The following is a 25,522-nucleotide window of genomic DNA, read 5'->3' as shown; positions in this document are numbered from 1 at the left end:
TTTAAATTTATATTTGTTTTTAACAGCACTTACATAACATCACATCATTAAAAAAATTAACGTTGAAAGCAATTCTTTTCAATTAATACATTACAAAAAAAAATATACAATAAAACACCATTATATATAAATAAAAAGAAATTAATTAAAAAACACATTTAATAAACACTTTATATTTGATAGATTAAAGGAAGAAAAATTAAGGAATTTATTTGAAAGAAAAACAACAGTATTCAATTTAAACATAATGCTCACTTTTTCTATTAAAACCCTCAAAATGAAAGAATCAAACAAAAAGTTAGTTAAAAAACGACTTGTTTTAATTCATTAAATATTAAATGCAAATGATTTAAAGCAAAAAAACTGTAAAGATGAAAAGGAAAGAAAAAAAAACTAGTGCCACCTTAGAAAATAATTCCAAGACAAGAGAATAAAGTTAAGTTTAACTTTTTTATTATTAAAAAAATTAATTATACAAAAAATGTTCATATAATATATTTATTTATAGTATTATATTTTTCAAAAACAAATGATAATCATCACCACTTAATAAACATATTTAATATGTATGTAGTTCTTTTTTATTTATTTTAGTTTTAATATTTATTTTCAAAAAAAAGAAGAAAAACAAAAAAAGTAAGAAAAAAAAACACAACATTCAAAACTAAAACGCAAACATTTTGAGACAGACATTTGTTTCTTTCTTTATATATATATTGAACCCATTTTAATAAACAATTTATAACCACAATGGATTGATTGATTAATTATAGCATGAAAAAAAAACGAACAAAATAAAAACAAAACACACTTAAAAATTATTATTATTAATATTAAATTAAAAAAAGAAATGAAACAAAAAAAGAAGAAAATTAAGTAAAAATAAACACAATTCTTATAGATTCTGGTTTGTTTTATTGGACAATTTTTTTGGGCTAAAACAAAAGCAATAACTAATAAACAATTCAAAAATGTTCTTTGTTTTATAATTAATAATTACCATTTGAATTTAAATTTTAAATTGTATATATAAAATAAAATCAATAATGTGTTATTTAATAATTTGTTTTTTTTTTTTCTAGTTCTGCTAAAAGCCAAAAGAAAAAAATAAAACAACAATAGTAAACATATTAATTTAAGGAATAAAAAGCAGCGATCGTCTTAAAATAATGAAAAACAACTTTAAAAGGACGGGGTAACTAAGCTAGAAAGGAGAAGGAGCGGGGGGAAGTAGTTAAGTGAAATAGGGTGAGTTCTTTATTACATGATTTTAAATAGTTTGCTGGCAAAATTTTTCTCTTATTTTTCACTGTTTGTTTTTATTATTTTGTGGTTTTGTTTTCTTTAATATCATACAGGAAAATTATATCTCTCCACATGATGGTTCGTGTAAACGTAAGTGAGTGACTGGGTGGTGTTGGTGGTGGTGGTGGTGGTAGTTGATGACATATACATATACTTGAGGTCGAATTATGCCACATAGCTGTATTCATCACCTGAATTGGGAGTTCGTTCTATGTACTGTTTATCAATCAATGATTCGATACATTTCTTAATAATTGTGATGCTAGGTGTAAAACTAACATTTGGCTGCGATAATATCTACAACAAAATAAATATAATAATATTATAAATAGAAAACAAAAACACATTTATATTACACATTGTTTATATATATATATATGTACATATGTAATAGGTATGATAATGCAAATTGCACACTTACCTCTTGTATTAGAGCATTATGTTTAAGAACTTTACGAGATTTCATTATGCGCACTATGGCTGCTTGTAAATATAATTTACGATCTTCATCAACAGCATTTATCGTATGTTCAACCTGCAAAGTAAAAAATAAATAAAAACATACAAAATTTAAGAAAAAAAAAACTTGCTATAGCAGCTAGCTACCTACCTCTTGTGGCGTTTCTTTTTGTAAAGCTGATGTAATTTTGAATTTGGTACGTTTATTTGTGTAATCTAAATTCAATTCAATTTTCGTATTATCATCTAGATTTTCACTACTGGCATTGAGAATTTTCGATTCAAGCAATGATTGCATATGCTTTTGGAAGGTTTCAGCATTCAATTGTAGTGTAGTTTGTATTTCTTTGCAGGTCATTGAGTCACAAGATTCGAATAGCAGCAACATGGCCATTTGATAGGTTTGCATAGTCACAATATAGGTCTTTTTCAAATAGCCCAATTTCAACTCACCATGGCACATGTGATGCAACCAGGTAAGTTTACGACCACTAAATGAATTGTGATAGAAGGTTTCAAACTGTAAGTATAGAAAAAAGTAATTAATGAGATTATTCGGTGATATTGGGGATTTTAGATGAAAATCAGTGTTGCCAATATTTGTTCATCATTTACCGTTAAACCATGTAACAAATTTAATCACTTTAGACTAGACTTTAGATTAAACTACAAACTAGGGTTTCTAAGCGGAAAAAATTTCCCGGGAATTCCCGGGAATATATATTTTTTTGGAAATACCGGAAAAAATTTATAGGGAAATAACAATTTTTATTATATTTGCTTAAAACATCAGGTAAATTGCACTGCTGATAGTTTTACTTAATAGAAATGACAATTTAAAGAGCATATGGGCAATTCCATACGGTTGTATGTGACATTCGCACACCTTCAGAGTGGTATAGATTTAGTAAAATTAGGAGTACTTGGAAAACAATTTTGTCATTCTGTCCAATTTATAGAATAATATATTTGCAAAAGGAGTCATACCATTCGGAACCTTGTTTTCCAAAATATGGATTAAAATATAGCGATATCATACGTGACAAAAAACGGAAGTGTTTTTAAAGTACATGTAAATATTTACGAAAATCTGCGAATTCTGTAGGTGTATCTTTTTTGTTTTAATTTCTTACACTATGGGACATATTTTTCATTAGTAATCCATAATTTTTAAATAAAAAAAGAAATTAATATAATTTTATAATGAACATATTTAAATATCGTACGTGACACATCATATGTGACAGATTTTTCTCCTGATTTTTTTAGGTTATAAAATATATATTTTGGAGTAGGAAAGTGTAGTCGGACATGTCCGACCTATATACATGTTTAAACAATTTATAGATAAAAATAAAAAACTGGAGTTATATGGCAACTAGGGTCAAATATGGACCGTTCCTCATAAAATTCTAGGGTGTGATTTTAATTCATATAAAAATTATTTGTGCCAAATTTTATCATAATACTAGTGATTAGAGGTGAGTTACGGACGTTTAAGTGTTTTTCTGAAATTAAACTTTGAATGGATGGATCAAATGAGGTCCGATCGTTATGAAAATCGGCATAAAGGTTTAGGCTTATAAACGTTTTAGATTTGAAGGGATAGTATTATAATTAACAGAATTATGAGCTAAAAAGTGATATTTTCGATTCCGTTTGTATGGCGCCGAGGTGTAAAAATAGACCGATTTCAAAAATTTTCAACAGTCTTCGTCTTTGATGCTACAGAAGATCATATACCAAATTTTGTTGAATTATCTTCAAAAATGCAGAAGTTATAAGGGTTTTATTTTTTCAGTCGTAGTTTACCTTTTCATGGAATTGCCCATATATGAACCAGTGTGTCAGGCTTGGTGCTAAGAAATTCAATTTTAGTAGGACTACTTAGATATTATAGTTTAATTTATACAAGTAAAAGAGTTATATTTGTTTGTAATCGATAAACTCAGGAACTAAGGCACCGGATTGGACAAAATTTCATATATATGTATGTTTCACGAGACTAGACTATAGACTAGTCTATAGACTAGACTATAGACTAGACTATAGACTAGACTATAGACTAGACTATAGACTAGACTATAGACTAGACTATAGACTACACTATAAACTAGACTATAGACTAGACTATAGACTAGACTATAGACTAGACTATAGACTAGACTGTAGACTAGACTGTAGACTAGACTGTAGACTAGAATATAGAATAGACTATGGACTCGACTGTAGACTAGACTATAGAATGCCCTAATTGCCCAGATTTGACGGATAAACACTGATGAAAATATCCTTTTTAAAAGAATTTTATATTTTCGAAAAAAAAATTTCGAAGAAAATTAGAAAATTTTGAAAAATATTCGAAAAAATACTTTATATACAAAAATAAAATATCGAAAAAGGAAAGATTGAAAATTTTGAAAAACTCGAATATATATTAATTTAAATAGAATACTTTTATTTATATAGGTTCCATAATAATTAAAAAAATCAAAATAAATTTGATTTTCAAAGAATCTTCTAAATTTAAAAAAATATATTTTCAAAAAAAAAAAAAAAAAAAAATCCAAAACTTAGGAAAATTTGATTTTTCGAAATTTTTCATTAAAAAAAATCCGTAATTTTTCGAAGAAAAGGAACCTTTCCCAAAAAATTAATTTTTTTAAACAAACTGAAATTTTTTAGAACAAAATGTAATTTGGAAAAATAAATTATTTATGTATTTATATTTTTTTCGAACAAAAAATATTATTCAAAGAATTGTCTTCTTTTTAAAACAAGTAAGAAAGTATAGTCGGGCGTGGCCGACCATATGATACCCTACACCAGTTATGAATATTAAATGTGATTTATTTTTCATAATAAAGCATTTATCTTCAATATTCCCTTGTTCCGATACATTTAAGCAATTTATGGATGAAAAACTAATTTTCTGAAAGAGGCTTTATATGGGGGCTAGGGGCAAATATGGACCAAGCCCGATAAAATTTTGTGAATATATTTATATTTACATAATATTTTATTGTGCTGAATTTTATCGCGATATTTGTGTTTATAAGTTAATTTGGGACATTCAAGTAATTTTCTGAAGGGGACTTTGTATGGGAGCTAGGGTCAAATGGGGCCCGATCTTTATGAAATTTGGAAGGGTCATCAAGACTTCTATAAAACTTAGCTGTGCCGTATTTTATCGATATATCTGTATATTTGACATAATTATGAGCTCAGAAGCCCTTTTCGGGGGGTTCTGTTCTATGGGGGCTAGGTGAAATAATGGACCGATTTTAACCATTTTCAATAGGCTTCGTCCTTGGGTCAAATAAAACGTGCGTGCCAATTATCCAATCATCTTGAAAATTGCGACCTGTACCTTGCGCACAAGGTTTACATGGACAGCCAGCCAGCCAGACGGACGGACGGACATAGCTTAATCGACTCAGAAAACGATTCTAAGCCGATTGGTATACTTTAAGGTGGGTCTAGGACGAATATTTTTGTATGTTACAAACATCAGCACAAATCCAATATACCCTCCCCACTAAAGTGGTGTAGGGTATAAAAAGGTGATTTTTCGAAGAATATAAACATTTTCGAAGTAAAGGTAGTTTACAAACAAAACAACTTTTCGGAAACAAAAATTAATTGACCACTTACCATTCTTATAGCTTTCTCAAATTCTTGTGGTACTGCAAAGGGTATAACAACCTGTGTGGGACCCAAAGGCCAAGCTCCAGCTTGTAAAACTTTTATTGAAAGGTTAATGCCTAAAAATAAAATAAATAAATTAAAAGTAAATGCTATTGCACAATATAAATTATTCCTTCTTACCTAAATCTATATTCTCTTGTTTTAAGTAATTATTAAATTTATTATTTAAATCGGCCGATAATGAAATATCCGTAAACATGCGATGTAATTTGTTAGTAAACTCATAACCACAAGCTTGCTGCAAATAAAAATTAAATAAACAAAAAGAAAATGTACACAAATATCACTTCAATTACCTTTAAACGATTTATCATGGCCTCTTCAGCATCCATACTCTGCGACAGTTCGTGTATCAAACGTTTGGCCAATAAACGGCTATAGAATTTCTGATAGACATCCTTATCTTCAATATATTTAAATATCGTTATATTATTGGTCAGTTTCTGGTCAATTTCAGCTTCAGAGGTTTTTGATTTTTTGAGCAGTGTATCACAGTACTTTGCCACATATTCAGCACTGCGGCAGGGTTGCTTATCACTGGGTCTACGATTGATAACACTAGCACACGCCTTATCCAAAGCGCTCAAAAACAAGGGATCATTTTCGAACACCTCTGCAATTAATTGAGTATATTTCTGGTGTACTTTCAACATGTCCTCGACGAATTGTATGTGAATGTTTTCACTCTTAAGAGTTGAAATTGTTTCTAGTCCTTCGTTTTTAATGTGATCTAGAAACGTTTGTATAAGCATGCCTTTTAAATGGTCTGGTATGGGTTTTAAAATGATGTACATATTGCGTAGATCTTTACGATTTTCCTGGGACACCATTTGTTTGCATTCCGAATACAAGAAATCTAAACGTTCATTAATAAACTTCTCTTCGCATTGCTTAAGGAGTTTAGGTAGAGAGCTAATAGAAATATAAAGAAAATGATCGAATATGCTCAAACTTTGATGTAGTTAACTCACCTTGAATGTAGGAATTTCTGAGCTCGTTTATTTTCCTCATCTAAAATCTTGATGACTTCCTCAATATATTGACTAACAGTACATCTTTCCAGCAAAGCTGTCGCTTCGGTGTGATAATACTCGCCGCTGGCCAATAGCAATGGACACTCGAATAGCCACTGATAGATTTTCAATGAGCCCATCTTATTGTAGGCCTGAACATCAACAAAACTATGCATAACGCCACTAATAATCTTAACGCGTTCTTCGTCCAGTCCAGTGCTGCCTACACGATCTTGTTTGATGCCATCCAAAATGTGTTTTACCAAATCAAAACTTAGAGGTTCAATCATTTTTGTGCGCCATATATCCAGGCCCAATTCTCCAATCTCCATTTGTTCATAAGTCTCTGTGGTCAGATTGCCGTAAACAACATCGGCATCAGAGATTTTTTGTTTCTTGATATGCTGTTGGTTTAGGTAGGAATAGAGATTGTGCAGATGTTTAATACCATTACTGTACTCGGTCCAAGCATCGTAGTAACGTTTCAACAGATCCGGCTGTTCACCTTCGTTGGCCTCCATGCCGGGAGGATTAACTCGTGTATGCAGCATATTATCTACATGTTGCTTGAGAAATTGTTTAGTTTCCTCATACAAGAGATCTGCAAATGGTTCGGGATGGGCCACACATAAATTGTACACATTTCTGCAAGCACAAAAACAAAATTAGAAAGTTTTCCATTTGTTTATCTTTATTATTGCAACACATAACAAAATACTCACGTAAAGCTGGTATTCCAAACATTTTTTTCCACCTTATCTAATTTTATGACTGCCTCAGCTGTACTCTTTAAATCAGTCCAGATTTCATTGAAATTTACTTTCTTAGGTTTTAAGGACATCTTCAACTGAAATTTTTCATATACTTTGATTAATTCCCTTTTTATAAAAAAAAAATTAAAGCCAAATTGCTCTAATCACTCTATTTCCCAATAACCCTGAGACTTCCACATCCACTCTCATCACAATCGAGTTATTGAGCAAAATATGTAGAGTAATTGATAACGTTACCGAAAAAAATTTCATTCTTCTGTTTTGAAAAAGAATGTTTTTGTTTTTCACTTACTTTTATATGTTGTTTATATAAATAATTTTTTTAATTTTAATAACACTTAATGAAAAACTTTTGGATTATTTTCTTTTTTTGCAATTTTTCGTCGAAAATTTTCATTAACAAATTGTCATTGTGCTGTCAAAAAACAATAAAATCTATTTCGACGAAAACCGACCAACTCAAATGTCATTAACAAAAATAACAGGGTGACTATGATTGTGATTTAAAATGACGAAATGCATTCAAATAGCATATGTTTTTTGTTAAAGGAATTTATTGATGAGAATATTTTTCTTTTAAACTGATAATATATCGTTACGTTAAATTTGTTTAATAAATAATTCTTTACTTATGTCACATGTTAATTATTGTATTGAGGTTTATACACGTTGTAACATGACTACTAAAAAAAAGAATTAAATTTATTGTGCATAAAATTATTAGATTTATATATGGACTTGGAGTAAGAGCTTATGTTTCCTCACACTTGAAAAATTTTTTGAATCTTGACTTTGATGATTATCTTAAAAAATTGTACAAAAAATATTATTTACAAGATATATTCGGAATCCACAAATTATTATATCTGCTATAATTCAATATAACTTTTAAAGAAAACTCAACTTCCGTAACTGTGTTTTTCGATTTCTAATTGGAGTTATATAAATATAAACTTGACAAAAAAGTTAAAAAATGTACACTTCAATAATTGGGAAAATTGTAGATCATTTTACCAAAATAAGAACAAAAAATAACGAATTATTGGCTTAATACCACTTTCTTTACTTATTTATGTACAATCTGCTAACTTTTTAATAAAAAAGTCGTTTTGAGTTTTTAAAATGTTTCTTCAGATTTTAAATAAAAGTTCCATTATTTGAATATTAATATGTATAAAACAACACTTCCACAATTCCAAGGCGAATTCAGATAAGGTGGTGTTATTCAATCAGCTGATAATTTCTTTCTTAATTCGCCTGGTTTACGTAGCTGTCACAGTTTTTTATTGTTTACATTTTATATTTAAAAATTTCCGTTAAACGGAGAAAAACTTCGTTAATATTTTGAATTATTTATGTAAAAAATCTAAAAATACCAAGCATCTCGCAAACAAATATCATTTTATTTAATATTTTTATTTAATATTTTATAATGGCATAATTGGTATGTATACAAATATGTTATTTAGGAAAAATATTTTTTCTATTAAATGATAACATATTAAACAATATTGTTTTATATTTTATATTAACATTGTGTAGATAACGTGATTAACTAAAAAAAAAGAAACACATATTAAGAATTTAGCCGAACAGCGGAAGCTTACTTTTAATTTTTAAATCTATTAAATGTTAACAAATTAAACAATATTGTTTTATATATACACTGTGTAGATAAAGAGATTAACTAAAAAAAGTTTGTTCCGGAACGCTTTATATAACAAAACCCATATGAAGTATTTACCCGTCCGGCGGCTGCTACATTATGGACAAATATTGAAAATTACTCGGCCGGAGTAGAATTATCCATTCGCAACAAATATTCATTCATTCGTAATATAATATTTTCATGAATATGTACTTTTTTATGTTTATTTTTCACAAAAATTAAGTTTTACTTAACTTCACGCACTGACTTAAATTTTGCAAATTAATCTGCCGGAATAGAATTCGTTTGAAACAAACATTATTCAATTCAGAATATATTTTCTTCACAAATTTTGATATCTTTATCTTTATTTTTAATAAAATATAAAAAATTTAGAAAAATTTTTCATGAAATGAATTCGCCGTACTTATGGTTTTTGACATCTACGTAAACCAAATGCAAAAACAAAATACATGTCAAATGTTGTTGTTGCAGAACTGCCACCACCTTATCTGAATTCGCCTTGCACAATTCTTTGAACAACTTCCAAAACTATTTTATTGTCAAATACAACTCTGTTTTAAAAATGTCAATAGAGTTTTTTTTTCAAATATTTTACGTAGAAATATTAAAAAAAGTGAAAATTATTAAAATAAACTGTGATTGCATAGGTATGTATATACCGTGAAATAGTGCGGACAATTAAGCGAGTGCCCCAATAGATAATTCAACATAACTAGAGGTATATAAAAACAAAAAACGCACAACCTGGAAACAGTCCGAAGTAATACATTCAATTGGTGCAAGCAACTCATTCGAAAGCTTGTCAAGAAAAACAAGCTTTCTCCAAATCAGTCCCGAATTTCGACTCTTGCAGTATCACTTTCTACTTTCTACACTATGTAAATCTTGTGCCAACAGGTCGCAATTTAACACCCCAAATAGAGCTTTTGAGCTCATAATAAATAACATTAAATGTTCTAGTATCTCTACAAAAATCGGCACAACTTAATTTTATATTAATCTAAATTTCACTGCAGTAATTATAGGGCCTCATTTACCCTGGCTCCTTGGAAAATGGCTTGAAGTTTAATATTTCAATATTTACAAACACTAATATCTTACATACCTTTAATGTAAATGTAACTCCCTCTACCATACTTACACTTGCCTTCATAGAACACCTCATTCAGAAGATCACCTTTTTGTCATAATTACTGACGTAGGGTATCATATGGTGGCCATGCTTGAATATACAATTACTTTTTCTTTTAAATTCTGATTTATTGTATCGTTTCCTCTTTTCGAATACTTTCCCGCCTAGCACCTATAACATCTGCCGTTATGGCTACATAATTAACAAATAAAGATGATTAAACGCTTATCAAATTATTGAAAAATAATCTATTAATATGATTATTTTAAAAATTAAAACAAAATCCTTTTATGGTCGAGGTCATATTTTCAGCATACGACTCTCGGTATATTTAATTAAAGTTTCTATAATAGATTTAGTATGTTTTACATTTGAATACATTCACTACGTTTGTTTTTATTATTAAAATTATAGTTAATTAGTCCTATACTTGAGTAAAACTAAAAGAAATTAAACTAAACAATTTATAGTAAAATTTGTCTAAATGATTTTTATACTAATTTTAAAACACACATTCATACATACTTAGATATTTGTACAAAACTTATTTAATAAGATGATAATTTAAATTAAATATGAAGTATAATTATTAAAATGGATGTTGTTGAATATATACGAGTTAAATATATTAAATAATAGTATTATATATCGGTAATATTACAATGTTTATGCAAAAGTCATTTTTTTAAACTTACAAATGTGGTGGGTTTTGGTGGTTTAAATGAAAACTTATTTTAAGACGAAATTATGAACACAATTAAAATAAAACTATAAAATGTCGGATGATTGTCTTTGGCTTAAAGCAGTTTTTTTTAATATAAAAATAAAAACAATTCGATAAGAAACGAATTTTGTAATTAAACGCAATATTAACTTTACGGTAACAAAAACTAATTTTTAGCCCTCAGTATACACTTGCACTAAATTCTATTTGTTTTCTTTAATTTTTAAACATTCTACTCTATTGGCCTACTTTATGCTCAAGTCCTGATGAATTGTTATATGCAAATGTTAAGGGGTATTAAACATTTTGGGAGAATTTTTGTTGTTGTAGCAAAATTAGTTTTTGTGTATGAAAATGTGTGTGTGTGTGTTTTTGTAAATAGTTTATTCGTTGAGAAAGTAACTATTGTTAAGACTTAATTTCTACTGAATTTCGTTTTCAACATTTATATTCGAATATGTACTGTTATATGTATACGCCATGTTTAAATAAGCTTTTGTTTTCTTTGTTAATTTAAAATATTTTCCAAATTTTCGCTGTGTGTACTGAAATATTTTTTTTATTTTTTATACCCTTTTTTATTATGGTCAGATCATGGATTTAGGTGGGATTTAGTGGTTTCCTTTTTTACGTTTTTATAAATTGGAGTGAGTGAGAGAGAATGGAGTGGAGAGGAAAGAGTTCTACTAAAGTGATTTCTATATTTCATAATGTACATATTCTCTTATACATATTTAATTCACTAAAAAAATTATTTAATTTATATTTAAGACTTTAAAACAAGATATTGATACTTTAGGTACTTAGTTAATAGATTCCATTTTTTTTTAAATTTTTTTGTTTGTTAAACAACAAGTGATTTTTTGTTTTCTTTGTTAACTTAGGCCAAGTTCTAATAAAACTAAATAACAATAAAATGTTCAAAAAATTATAAAAATTTTTGGTATCGGAAAATATCGTTACATAGAATAATATGCAATACTGTTACGGATTCAACTACTATATGAGAAAAATGGAGAGGGAAAGGTATAAGAAAAAGGTTGTATATATGATTAGAAAAGTATATAAAGAAACAAAAATATATCTACTATCTAAATCTGCATATGGCTAATAATTTTGTTGTAATTTGAATGTTAACTGCCTTATCAGGCATTTTTTGGTTTCATTAATTATATTATAATGAGCTAAAAATTTAAAATTTGTCACAGATTTTACATTGTTTCTTCAGTAGTTATTAAAGCATCTTCTTCCGTAGTCATTTCACCATTTGCACAATCCTTAATTGGACTGGCTGACTTTGAGTTGGCATTTGTTTTGATATTCAATAGAGGAGTTTAATATCTGCATCTGTTTCATCGAGTTTTAGATGTACCTCACTCTCGAGTGTAGGATTGACAATATTGCCAATTATACCTTGCTGTATGGGTATATCATCTGTACGATTGGTAGCAGCATTAGGAGTTACAGGAGTATCAGTTTCATTAGCATTATACTCAACTTGATGTTCAGATGTTTTCTTATCAGACTTACCCTAGATATCGAGAAAAGTATTATTATTTTAAATTTCAAATAAAACATATCAAACTTACTCTTAAATAATAGGTCATTAATTGTCCCTTTCCTTTGACGCTGACCAAACCCCTTTGCAAAAAAGAATAACCAAATTCTTGTAAGATATTACACGTTTCCTCGGTGACCTATAAGGTATAAGTTGTAATGTAATTGAGTTATTTCTTTCTTTTTCAACAATTTACTTGTATAGCTCCTGCTTTTCCTGTGCTTTCCATTCTAGAAGCCACATTTACCGTATTTCCCCCATATATCATAATGTGGCTTCTGGCACCTATAACACCTGCTGTTATGGGTCCATGATTTACTCCCATCTTCAAAACAAAATGATTGAAGGACTGTTCATTTATGTCCTGTAATGTCTTCTTCAACTCTAAAGCAAACTCCACCAATAAAGCCAAATGGGCCCATCTTTTGGTTATGGGATCGCCTGGCTTAATATCACGATTTAAATTAATACCACTAGCTGCCATATAAGTGGAACCTATAGTTTTTATCTTAATAATATCCTGGAATTGTGGGAGTTCCAAAAGCTAAAATGTAAATGAAAAGAATTGAGTTTATTGTACAATTGAATAATTATTCAGTTCCTAAACAAAAACTTACTGCATCAAAATCGGAAATAACTTCGTTTAGAAAACGTAAACATTCTAAACCTTGATTATTAACAGTTTCCTCAGAATAAAAATCTGCAAGAAATCAATTGCTATTTAACTATTAGCTTATTTAAACAATTTTCTATATACCTGAAAAATTTGGCATGCTGGCAAATAATACTCCCACTTCTGCATAACTTTGTGAGTAAAGATCATCATGTGAACGTTTTGTATTCTTCATAAAATGTTCGGCTACATGTACTGGCAGAACATTATAAACTAATGCCTCATTACGTTTGCGCATATCATCAGCTCTTTCTTTTTGTTCGGTAACCAATAATTTCCATTTAAATATGACACGATCTTCACGATCCATCTGTAAGATAAAGAGTGTTAACGATATATTTAAAAAAGTGAATGCAAAACCGGTACTAACATGTCGGGGCCCAGAAAGCCAAGGATATGGTAATAAATACCAAAGCAGCAGACATAATATGGCTGGTTGATACAATTCTGTAGTATTAAAAGAAATTTATTTTATTAATAAAAAAAGTGAAAGCAATTTTGAAAAATTGTTATAGATGTTTGTGATTACAGATCAAAATCTACATCTATCCAAAAATCCTTATTCGAATTTAAAATTAACACATATAAAGTTTCCAAAACTTGTGATAGGTAAGAAGACTATATATTTTTGACATATATAGTACAGATTTTAGATTAGTTCATAGTCTTATATATTAATCAAACTATAGTCTTGGCTATTGATCAGTATTTAGTCTTAAACACATATAACCTACAGCATTGAATATTAATCAGTCTATAGTTTTGACTATAGATCAATCTATAGTCTACAGATCAAACTAAAGTTTACACTATAGTCTATACTATAAATCAGTATAAAGTATTGCCCATTGTTCTGTCAATAGCCTTGACTATAGATCAGTCTATAGTCTAGATCAGTATATAGTCTTGACTATAGATCAGTCTATAGTCTTGACTAAAGATCAGTCTATAGCCTTGACTATAGATCAGTCTATAGTCTTAGTAGATCAGTCTGTAGTCTTGAATGTAGATCAGTCTATAATCCTGACTATAGATTAAGTATAGACTATAGATTAGTTTATCAGTCCACCGACTGATATTTATGGCCTATTTTGGAAATATTCCCTAAAACAAATGATTATGTACATATTTTTTAATATCTAATATTTGCAATTTTGTGAAAAATATTGCAGAAATTCCATCCTTATTCTTAATGAAAACTTTGGTAGAGGATTTCAATTATTTGCAAAATTTGTTGTATTGTAATTTCCATGACAAATTTGCAGTTATACACAAGTTTAAATGACAAAACCAAAGACTAACTGAATTTTTATTCTTCTTTTTTAAACCATGATATTGTAATAAATAATTTACTACCTGTAATATTATTAATTTTCACAAGCCACAACAATATGTACATACACACATACTTCCATACGTATGTACATAACTTGTTAATGAGTAATTTTTAAATAGTATATATACTTACGGATTGAAGGCCAAATCATCTTCCAATGCATATAAATCGTTGAGGACATAAATATTAAAATACCAGTGTAAACCTGTGCAAACAGGAAAACAAACATTTTAAATATGTTTTAAATTTCTAGGAATCTATCATATTGGCTTTTCAAATAATTGAAATTTGTACCTGTTATTAGAGTCAGTAAGAGAATTTTTACAAAATGTGTTAGCTGTGCTATGACAGTTGTGGCAATTAATATTAAAACACAAAAATTGCTTAAATAGGAGGGATACATGACATTATCCAAAGGATCGGGTGTAGCATCAATCATGGGTTCGGCCACCAGAAAATCTTCCTCACTTTGGGTTTTATTAAAAACACTCTCACTCACAATATGTTCTGATTTTATATAGGCGACAAAGAAATACTTTTAATAGAGAAAAATAATAAGTATAATTAGAATATGTTTATATTTTCAATAAAACTATTTACCTCATCGATTACATTACTTAGGCCTATGGTAAGGACTATAATAATGGCGGTTAGTTCTCTTACACAAGTAAAATCATTGTAACGTTTACTAATGCTGACAAAGAAATCCGGCAAATATTTGGGAAAACTTTCTGCTACACTTATAAAAACTAACATGAATATGGGTACTAAAGGGGCGGCTATATTAACAAAATGTAAGGGAGATCTAAAATTGTATAGGAATTAAACATAATTAATGAAAATAATAAAAGTATTTGTAGATATTGTTTGTAACCACCTGGGCAATATTAAAAATGAATAAAACTATATCCATAGATTGTACTATTAAAGCAGATATAAGTGGTAATGAAGAGTAGGGCTCCCGGTAGGCTGTGTAGTCTTCCTCAAAATTCTTTAAGTTTGAATTTCAACAAACAATCGGTATCTTGATCAATGTGTCTGAAATATTATAAAACTGTATTATTAAAGTTCCTATAAGTTTGCTAGCATCCAGCTTACGCATAATAGTCACGATCTCGTAAAACATTACGTAGTTCCTCTTTAAATAAGGTGGCTTTATCACAAACTTCTTCCGTTTCCGCTTGTGTATCTTTAATTTTATCCTCTTGACTTTCAGCCAATAGTTCCTCATCCAAAGTATCGTCATTATCGTCGTTGTTGCCGTTCTGTGTTTCGTTGATTTTCTTGGCATTGGGGGAGGCAAACTATAAGTGGATGGTATGCGGTTAAAAAACAAAAAAATAAATAAATGAATAATGCAAAAGTACAATATAACATTAAATATGTAGTGAGTGATATGAAAAGATGTCAGTCTTTCTTTTTATATTTCATTTGTTTGTTTTCTCTGTCTGTCGCAGTTTCTTCTCCTGCCAAGGGAAGAAATCATTGAAAGTTTATTATTGTCTGTATGTCATATTATTATTCTTATTATTGTAAAGTGTTTTATTTGTAGATGTTGTATGTATGTGTATTAAATATTTCTTCCATTTGCAACCATGACACTTACAGGCTTCAGAACTTTTTTATAAAATAAGTTTTGAGGCCAGCTATACGTAAGGCTTCCTCACGTTTCTCTCCATATGCTGGTTCCACTTCAAATTCCCCACTTAAATACGCCAAAGTTTTGTCAGATATATGAACACGACTAAAAATAGTAAAAGGGGTGGAAATAAGCAAGATATTTAATTAATTAAAAGAAATTTACTGCATTTCATAAATTTGTTTGTTATTTATTATTATTTAATAATTTAGTGCCAAATCGAACTGAAATAAAATAAAGGATATACATATGAAAAGTTTTAGGTCCTTAACACTATGATGGCACTACAGTATTGTTCAAAACCTAAGTAATTTTCTTAAAAATTAATCGAGTTTCCATAAATGAAATGTATTTCTATCCCTTTTGTTACTCCTTCTTATGATTTATAAAAACTCAGTTATACAATGTAATTTTTTCATTGTTATAAATACTACTTAAACACTATTTTCACAATCCAGAAAATACATAGTTATACTGCTTGTGTTAAACATAAAACCTAATTACTGTCTTAACTTACCCCGCCTTTCCGCTTGATTCCATTTTATTAGCTAATTCAACATCCTTTGAATATACATCAAATTGCACTGACGCTGTCCCAATATTCCGGCTAAAACAGCACCCGTATGTATACCAACTCGCATGTCAACAGGTGAATTGGCCTTTTGCTGCACATATCTGTTATGGGCAAAGAAACCAAGAAAAAAAAAATACAAAATTTAATACAAGACTATAAAATATGGGCTGTGTTCATTCATTAACAACAAGGTGCACTCTCCCCGAATAAACATACTGTCAACATCATCGTCAACAACCATTATTTATAAAATTATTTTAGTCGACGTCTCTATATAGCAGACTTACTTTATAGCCTTTACCATCGACAAACCCATGTGTACACAAAGCACAGCATGATCTGGTCTTTCGTCTGGTGCTCCACTAATGCAATAATAACAATCGCCTAGAATTTTTATACGTAGTTTGTTGATATTTCTAGGACGCGCAAGAACAGCAGCACCACGTTAGAAAAAAGGAAAAAGTGGCAGAGACAAGAAAGAAGAAGAAATAAAGTGAAAAAGTGTTAACTAAGTGCTGGTACTGCTTTTTAAATGGCCGTTCAATTATAGCCTTTGTCATTGTCGCCTGTTAAATGTTTGCAACATAAAATGTAAAATAAAAAGAATTTACAACAGTGAAATAAGAAGAACACAAAATAGTACGCAAATAAACAAATAAAAAAGGATTGCTCTTTCAAGGTGTATACGTAATGTGACCAGATATAATGGAATTGGAGAACTATAACTCCTTAAGATATATTCTAAGGACATTTCAAAGAAAATATAAAAAAATATAATAAAACTGAACTGGAACTGGATTATAAATGAACTAGAATTGGAACTGACATAAAACTGTACAAGAACTGAACTAGAACTGCACTAGAACTGAACTAGAACTGAACTAGAACTGAACTAGAACTGAACTAGAACTGAACTAGAACTGAACTAGAACTGAACTAGAACTGAACTAGAACTAGAACTGAACTAGAACTGAACTAGAACTGAACTAGAACTGAACTAGAACTGAACTAGAACTGAACTAGAACTGAACTAGAACTGAACTAGAACTGAACTAGAACTGAACTAGAACTGAACTAGAACTGAACTAGAACTGAACTAGAACTGAACTAGAACTGAACTAGAACTGAACTAGAACGAACTAGAACTGAACTAGAACTGAACTAGAACTGAACTAGAACTGAACTAGAACTGAACTAGAACTGAACTAGAACTGAACTAGAACTGAACTAGAACTGAACTAGAACTGAACTAGAACTGAACTAGAACTGAACTAGAACCGAACTAGAACTGAACTAGAACTGAACTAGAACTGAACTAGAACTGAACTAGAACTGAACTAGAACTGAACAAGAACTGAACTAGAACTGAACTAGAACTGAACTAGAACTGAACTAGAACTGAACTAGAACTGAACTAGAACTGAACTGAACTAGAACTGAACTAGAACTGAACTAGAACTGAACTAGAACTGAACTAGTACTGAACTAGAACTGAACTAGAACTGAACTAGAACTGAACTAGAACTGAACTAGAACTGTACTAGAACTGAACTAGAACTGAACTGAACTAGAACTGAACTAGAACTGAACTAGAACTGAACTAGAAACTGAACTAGTACTGAACTAGAACTGAAACTAGAACTGAACTAGAACTGAACTAGAACTGAACTAGAACTGAACTAGAACTGAACTAGAACTGAACTAGAACTGAACTAGAACTGAACTAGAACTGAACTAGAACTGAACTAGAACTGAACTAGAACTGAACTAGAACTGAACTAGAACTGAACTAGAACTGAACTAGAACTGAACTAGAAACTGAACTAGAACTGAACTAGAACTGAACTAGAACTGAACTAGAACTGAACTAGAACTGAACTAGAACTGAACTAGAACTGAACTAGAACTGAACTAGAACTGAACTAGAACTGAACTAGAACTGAACTAGAACTGAACTAGAACTGAACTAGAACTGAACTAGAATTGAACTAGAACTGAAGCAGAACTGAACTAGAACTGAACTAGAACTGAACTAGAACTGAACCAGAACTGAACCAAAACTGAACTAGAACTGATCTAGAACTGAACTAAAACTGAACTAGAACTGATTTAGAAATGAACTGGAACTGAACGATAAAATGAACTTAATTAGAACTTAACAAATCTTCAAAGGATTAAAAGTTGGTCACATTAATCATAACCCTGATTGGTGGTTTTAATACAATACATATGTACACTATTACAAGTATATAATAATAAAAGGTAAACGTAAAGGTTAATCAAATCACAATAAAACGAAATGAAATAAAATAAACCAACCAGGCAGGTAGTCAGTCAACCACATAAATATTAAATCAACAAAAGTTAAATAAAATAAAACAAATTAATTTTGTTTGGTATAAAACAACATATCACTTCTATAAGGATAAATAAAATTGAAGACCATAAACAAGCGATGTACATACATACATACATATGTATACATATTATAGAAGTGTATGAAAATGTAAATGGAAACCTTACAATTTTAATAAAATTTACCTCTGCTAATCTATCAAAACGGGCAAATAACTCATTTAACATCTTAACCAAGTCCTGAGCACTGTAGGTAGATGATATGGCGGTAAAACCCACTATGTCTGCATATAAAATACTAAAAAAATAAATCGAAGTTTAATTAAAATTATATTAAATTTATTTAAAAACACAATTACCTAACATTCTCATGACGACTCATGTAGATTTTTTTAAAGGGTTCTGAACTCGTTGAACCCAAATCTTGACGCATTTTTTCGGCAACGTGCTTTGGCAATACCGACAATAGCAAACGTTCTTGTTCTGCTGATTGATCTTCGATAATCATTTTCACCTCCAGACTTTTCTTGGCCTCCAAAAATGCCCGTCTTTGTTTGGCAGCATTCATGTCATAGTACAATAGACCAATAATTAAAGCCGCCGAAACCAAAACCATGTTTGCCAGCAACTTTAAATGCAAATTAATTTAAATTGTTTTTCGTATTAAGTGAAAATAAACACGACATTTTAATTTTGAAAAAAAAAAAAACTAAGAAAAATTATAAATTACCATTTCGTTGAACATGGGATCATCACGTGACGACAAATAGATGAGGGCATAATAACCGAAAAAGGTTGTAAAACACATAAAACATCCAGTGTAGTATAAAGGAACGGGTAAACTTACTGGTACCAGAAAATTAAATAAAATGGCCCATCCCAAGAGTTCTCTACATCATACGCAGGAGGAATTTTTGAATTGTAAACAAAATATTGGAAAAATAGTATAAAATTACCATGTTAGCTTAAATATGTTTACATTTTTACACACACAATTTTTGACAAACAAACCTTGCGGATATTGGTACTTGTTGGACGAATGAATATGTTATAAAATGTATTATAAAACATGTCCATATGACTATTGGAGCACTGCTTATTAAGATGGCTATATAAAATGGCCTTTTCAATTTGAATCTCTCATATTTGCTGGCCGCAAACATAAGCAACCAACTGCTAACTGCTATTATATCGAATATAATGTAACATGCTGGAAAAAAATACAAAACACTTTTAATTAAAACTGGAGCTAGAACTGAACTGAACTAAACTATACTAGAACTGAACTAGAACTAAACTAGAACTAAACTAGAACCAAACTATAACAAACTAGAACTGAACTAGAATTGAACTAGAACTGAACTAGAACTAAACTAGAACTGAACTAGAACTGAACTAGAACTGAACTAGAACTGAACTAGAACTGAACTAGAACTGAACTAGAACTGAACTAGAACTGAACTAGAACTGAACTAGAACTGAACTAGAACTGAACTAGAACTGAACTAGAACTGAACTAGAACTGAACTAGAACTGAACTAGAACTGAACTAGAACTGAACTAGAACTGAACTAGAACTGAACTAGAACTGAACTAGAACTGAACTAGAACTGAACTAGAACTGAACTAGAACTGAACTAGAACCGAACTAGAACTGAACTAGAACTGAACTAGAACTGAACTAGAACTGAACTAGAACTGAACTAGAACTGAACAAGAACTGAACTAGAACTGAACTAGAACTGAACTAGAACTGAACTAGAACTGAACCAGAACTGAACTAGAACTGAACTAGAACTGAACTAGAACTGAACTAGAACTGAACTAGAACTGAACTAGAACTGAACTAGAACCGAACTAGAGCTGAACTAGAACTGTACTAAAATTGAACTAAACTAAAATTGAACTAGAACTGAATTAGAACTGAACTAGCACTGAACTAGAACTGTACTAGAACTAAACTAGAACCGAAATATTAAGACGTAAAAAATTGCTTTTAGAACATTTCCTAGTTCTGTCTATTCATTACTTAATATGAATAAACTAAATAAATTAAAATTATATCTTTTTATTAAAAGAACCTTAAAAATATTTACTTACTTCTATTCTGAAACGACTGCTCCGCCGGTATGCCCAGTGTATAAATACTAAAGCAAAGATATGCGAGGAGGAACCATTTAAGTGCTTCGCGTCTTTGATTGACATAAAATGTTGTAAATAAATTATTTAAAATGGAGTGGGGCAATGTAACGGTGGGTCCTTCCGGGGACTCATTATTTTCATCTTTATTTTTTATTTTATTTATGGAAGTTAAGGACGACACACCATTTTCAATATTATTGCAATTGTTTAATTTTGTTTCAGACATAACGCTTTTTCGTTTTTATTTTAAATTTTATAAATTGTTAAACGTATTAGTTAGTATTGCTGTTAAGATTTTGGTTAACTGTTGTTGTTGCTAATTTTTTGGTGTTACACTTTGTTATCCTCTTTTTATTTTAAATCACAACCTTTTCTTTACAATTTTGCGGCATTGTTTATTTTTGTTTTACGAAATTTCCTGTTAATTTGAGAACAAACAACAATAAAGGAGTTTACTTTGTGTGTGATGAGAAGAATAGCGGTTAAACTACGACTAACTGACAGTTATTGTGTGAGAATAACTGTTATGTTTATTAATAAGGCGCGCTTTTTTGTTTATGCGTTTGTTTTTGTTTTCATTTAAAAGCTTTTCTAACAAATATAAGGAAGTTTTTACTCATTTAAAGGAAGATTTTTGTGCTCTTTTACTGTTTGAACAAGTGCTCATTTAATATACTCTCTCTAACACTCACTGCGTGTAGAAGTTATTACTGTTATAACGGTTTCTTTCCTCATGTTGTTTTTTAACGTTTAATGTCATTTTTGTTATTGTTCTTGCTGTTGTTGTGTTGTATGTATTGTTAATGATTATTTACAACAACTTCAAACAAAAAGAGAGCTTTGACTTTGGCACAAAACCATACATTATTTACAATTTAATGTTGCTCAAGGACCTGAATTAAAAGAAACACCAAAATATTCAATAAACCAACAAAATGAATAAAAAAAGGATAATGGGGAATAAAGTTATTTTGTGTGTATGTAGCTGTGAGTGAGTGCGTGTATGTATGTGTGTAATTTGTTTTGCTGGTGTGTATGGTTGTGCGTGCTGTCGTGTTGGTGAAAAAAAGGAAATGTGCACAAGAAATGCATACACACACAAAAATCCTTTAAAAATTTGATCCTGTGTGTGTTTATGTTGTGTACTTTTTTGGTTTTGATTTTGTTCTTTTCTGCCCCAACTGTTCAAGAAACTAATTATTAGTCAAAGTTTGTAATAAAACTGTTAATTAAACTTAAATTTGTTATCGAGTTATGGCCGTTGTTGTACACCTCTTTTTTTCAATAGGAAGCTGGAAATGAATTTTCACAACAACAACAACATTGTTGTTTTATGATTACAACAACAAGTAATATCCTCCATACAACAACTATACACATTTATAAATTTTAGGAGTTTGCATTTATTTTCTTAAAAAAATCAGGGGCTCATTAGCATTTTTTTATTACAAATTTTATTACTTTTTTGTTAAAAACCGTTGTTAATTTTAAAGATTTTTTTTTGCTAAAAATACACACCATCCTCTATTTAGCAGTGTGTATGTGCTGTATATTATTTTTTATATTATAAATATAATTTGTGTATAGTATTTAAAAATATGCATACTTTCTTTTCATTCAATTGTTAATTTAAAGATAACTTCTTTAATTCTTTTACTTTGAGCATTTTAATAAATATTTTTTTGTTATTTTCCACTTTAATTATTTGTTTAAATTTTTTCTATTATTTTTTTGTGTGTGATTTTTTTTACTTTTCGTTGTCCGTTTTAATTTGAGTACATATTTTTTATAGTTTTCTAAGCTATTACCAGAAGAAGACTAAAAAAGCTCCTTTGAATACAGCCTTCCGATAAAATAGTCAAGAAGTAAAGCTTTAAGGACATACATTTATTATATGCAGCTTTTTTCTCTGCCCCAAGAGAAAAATAAGCTTAAACTACATATGGATATGTGTGTGGCCAAATGACATGTGTCAAATTGTTGAGATTTGACAGAAATGTCATTGCCATTTACCTTTTTAACTGCTATCTATTATTTACCAAACAAATGAAACTCCCTTGAGAGGCTGGAATGGCGGGTTGTGTTGTATAGGAAGATACTTGCATGTGTCCGGTATAAACACGAACAATTTTCATATTATTTAAGAAAATGTTTACCTGAATTTAAGTTAATTCCTTTTGTACTGCAGTTTTTAAAAAGAAATACATTAAGAATGCCGAATTAGGCAGCTGCAAGTATTACATGCATGATCTTTATTGTGCCTTGTTGTATTTCCTTTCATTTTGTTTGAAAATCCTTTTTGAAAACCTTTATTTTCAGAATATTACAGTAACTGTCATGTTTTTCAGAATACAGATTTGTTAGAAGTTGATTTCCAAACCGATATACATACATAAATTGAAATTGTTTCAGAATTTTGCTTTTTCATAAAAAATTAATGTGGTAAAATTACTCTCCTCATACATTATTAGAGTACATGATCCGTTTAGTGGTCCTATGAAATGCAGATATGGAACATGTTAATTTTTGATCCTGGCCCGCATTACATACGATCATGTTGTGTATAATTTTTGCAAGGAAGTAGTTTTGGGATTAGTGTGGTCCAGTGCTAGTCCTTTGCAGAGTACTTTGTAAACGCGTTTGCGGGGTAATCTATTTTTTTGTGGGTATTTTTATAAATTACATAAATTTTTACTCAAAATCTTTACTGAAATCTAGATTTTTACAAAACACTTCAATTGGGTTTATCTGACCATATAAACCACTACACCGTTTGAACAAAATGACTAAATAAACTTTAAATGGTATTTTTTCATGGTTATTTAGATAGAGATATTTGTTGATGTTTTTGAACTTTTTTTTCAGATCTTTTTGGAATCGAGAAATACTGCGGTACTCCTACGATATTACATTACAAATGTTAGCTTGTATACTAATCATAGGCGCTAGTCTATATACATATGTACATATAGACTAATCAATAATCTTACAAATAGACTAGACCAAAGAATATTCAATAGACATGATTACTGGTCAATAGACTAGACCAAAGACGATAAATAATTGAAATTTTCCTTTAGTAGTTAGAGTGCTTTTTGGAAGAAGACATTTTAAAGGGTCTTAGTATTAGTATTTGATTAATCTTCCTTATGACCACGTTTTACTGTTACTTTTAAGCGAAATTTTGTATTATTTTTTAAAGTACAGTTTTCCTAAACTTGCTTTTTATGTTGCAAACATTAGCAATAATAAACTGTTGGTCGAATTTCATCTCTTACCCGTAAAAACTACTTTTCAACTAAAAAAACTTTGATCTACTAATAAATAAACAAAACTAATATAATAATTGATTAATTTCTTAATAAAAGTTGTCTAAAATTCTTTAAAAAACAATGCATAAAAAAATCATTGCATTGACAACACAGTACATGAACATGACCCGTTTGTATTGTTTTTGTTGTTGTTTTTGAAATTTTCCATTTTAAAGAAAATCTAATTTTGTCGTTACAATAACAACATTACATCTGTCCTGTCTAAAAAAGAACATCCTGCGTAAGGCATTTACAACAACAACGGTTACTTACACAAACACCTGGTGTTTTTATCATGATTTATTACTTTGTTCTCTTTCTATAACGAATTGGATTAAGAAGAGCAGATGATGATGATTTACGAAAATAAACGTTATATATACTGACAAACAGATGGCGTTGACGTCATTTTAGTATAACACTAGTACAAAGTGTTGCCAGACAGTTGGTGGGAAAAATATCATTAACGTACAGTAAACACTAGTTTATGAGTCAGATTATTAAGCATTTTCTGTATATTTCTTTTTACTTGAAATTCTTTTACCAAAATATTTATATTAGCTTTTCACGTCTTTATAGTAGCTTTTTTCTTGCAGGATTTTTTTTTATTGTATAACTGATTTTCTAAAAGAATTTGACAATTCTGTGTATAAAGTTTTTTTTTTGAATTTTTCTGAAGATTTTATAAAAGATGGAGTATAGCATTTTTAAAACCAAAGCAAGTTATATAGTATTACCGCTTTTCTAAATATATTTTGTTTTCCTAAAGGAATTTTTTTGGAAAAAACTGTTATACAATAAAAGTTTAACGAAATAGAAATGTTTTCTGTATACAGGTTGTTTTAAAGAGTTTTGTGTAAAACATTTTTTGTCAATGTAATATTTTTCGTATAACAATTTTTCTTAAGATGAGCTGTAAATCCGTTGTGTAAAGGAAATTTGGATATAAAAATTTTCTATAAAAAGTTTTTGTTTTAAAACATTTCTTGTTTAATAGATTTTGCAGTTTTTTATCACATTTTGCAGTTTAATTTTCCTTCAACCACAAAATCATGATGGCAACCTTTTTATTCTGCACTTTGTTAAATATTGTTTTCCTTTCAAATTTCAAGCGTAGATGGCGCCACAATTTCCTTAAGGTACAATAT

General features: G+C 29.5%; 2 protein-coding genes across 2 annotated transcripts; both read right to left on the bottom strand.

Annotated features, from left to right (window-relative positions):
- Positions 1-895: 895 nt before the first annotated feature.
- LOC119611452 (cullin-2) lies at positions 896-7,694 on the bottom strand. The gene is made up of 9 exons (XM_037967030.1): positions 7,551-7,694; positions 7,208-7,332; positions 6,444-7,130; positions 5,769-6,384; positions 5,593-5,710; positions 5,419-5,528; positions 1,916-2,284; positions 1,727-1,840; positions 896-1,602 (listed from the first exon to the last, which is right to left on the bottom strand). Exons 2-9 carry the CDS (start codon positions 7,324-7,326, stop codon positions 1,471-1,473), a joined length of 2,265 nt encoding a protein of 754 aa, XP_037822958.1. The 5' UTR covers positions 7,327-7,332; positions 7,551-7,694; the 3' UTR covers positions 896-1,470.
- A 2,731-nt stretch (positions 7,695-10,425) lies between these two features.
- LOC119611456 (adenylate cyclase type 3) lies at positions 10,426-22,744 on the bottom strand. Its single transcript, XM_037967034.1, is given in 27 exon segments — positions 10,426-12,122; positions 12,125-12,317; positions 12,376-12,483; positions 12,541-12,888; positions 12,962-13,044; positions 13,102-13,327; positions 13,388-13,393; positions 13,395-13,464; positions 14,486-14,558; positions 14,648-14,888; positions 14,954-15,158; positions 15,231-15,256; positions 15,258-15,341; positions 15,343-15,391; positions 15,452-15,657; positions 15,960-15,976; positions 15,979-16,097; positions 16,510-16,576; positions 16,579-16,667; positions 16,854-16,969; positions 16,971-16,982; positions 19,108-19,219; positions 19,281-19,549; positions 19,652-19,811; positions 19,933-20,131; positions 21,022-21,956; positions 22,721-22,744. Coding segments are annotated over 26 exon segments (3,471 nt in total). The 5' UTR covers positions 21,290-21,956; positions 22,721-22,744; the 3' UTR covers positions 10,426-11,997.
- Between the last annotated feature and the right edge of the window lie 2,778 nt (positions 22,745-25,522).

This window comes from Lucilia sericata, unplaced genomic scaffold, assembly GCF_015586225.1.
Source record: "Lucilia sericata isolate MDLA Ls3-8-SP2 unplaced genomic scaffold, ASM1558622v1 Contig001453F_arrow, whole genome shotgun sequence".
Taxonomy (NCBI): Eukaryota; Metazoa; Arthropoda; class Insecta; order Diptera; family Calliphoridae; genus Lucilia; species Lucilia sericata.
The sequence above is the reverse complement of the archived record's forward strand: the minus strand, read 5'-3'. Positions and strand labels throughout refer to the sequence as shown.

Excerpts from the sequence above, each read along its gene's own strand:
- LOC119611452 (XM_037967030.1), bottom strand. The coding sequence starts at position 7,326 with ATGTCCTTAAAACCTAAGAAAGTAAATTTCAATGAAATCTGGACTGAT. Across the intron at positions 6,385-6,443 it reads CAGAAATTCCTACATTCAAG|CTCTCTACCTAAACTCCTTA; the intron begins GTGAGTTAACTA and ends TATTTCTATTAG. Across the intron at positions 5,529-5,592 it reads ACAAGAGAATATAGATTTAG|GCATTAACCTTTCAATAAAA; the intron begins GTAAGAAGGAAT and ends TTTTATTTTTAG.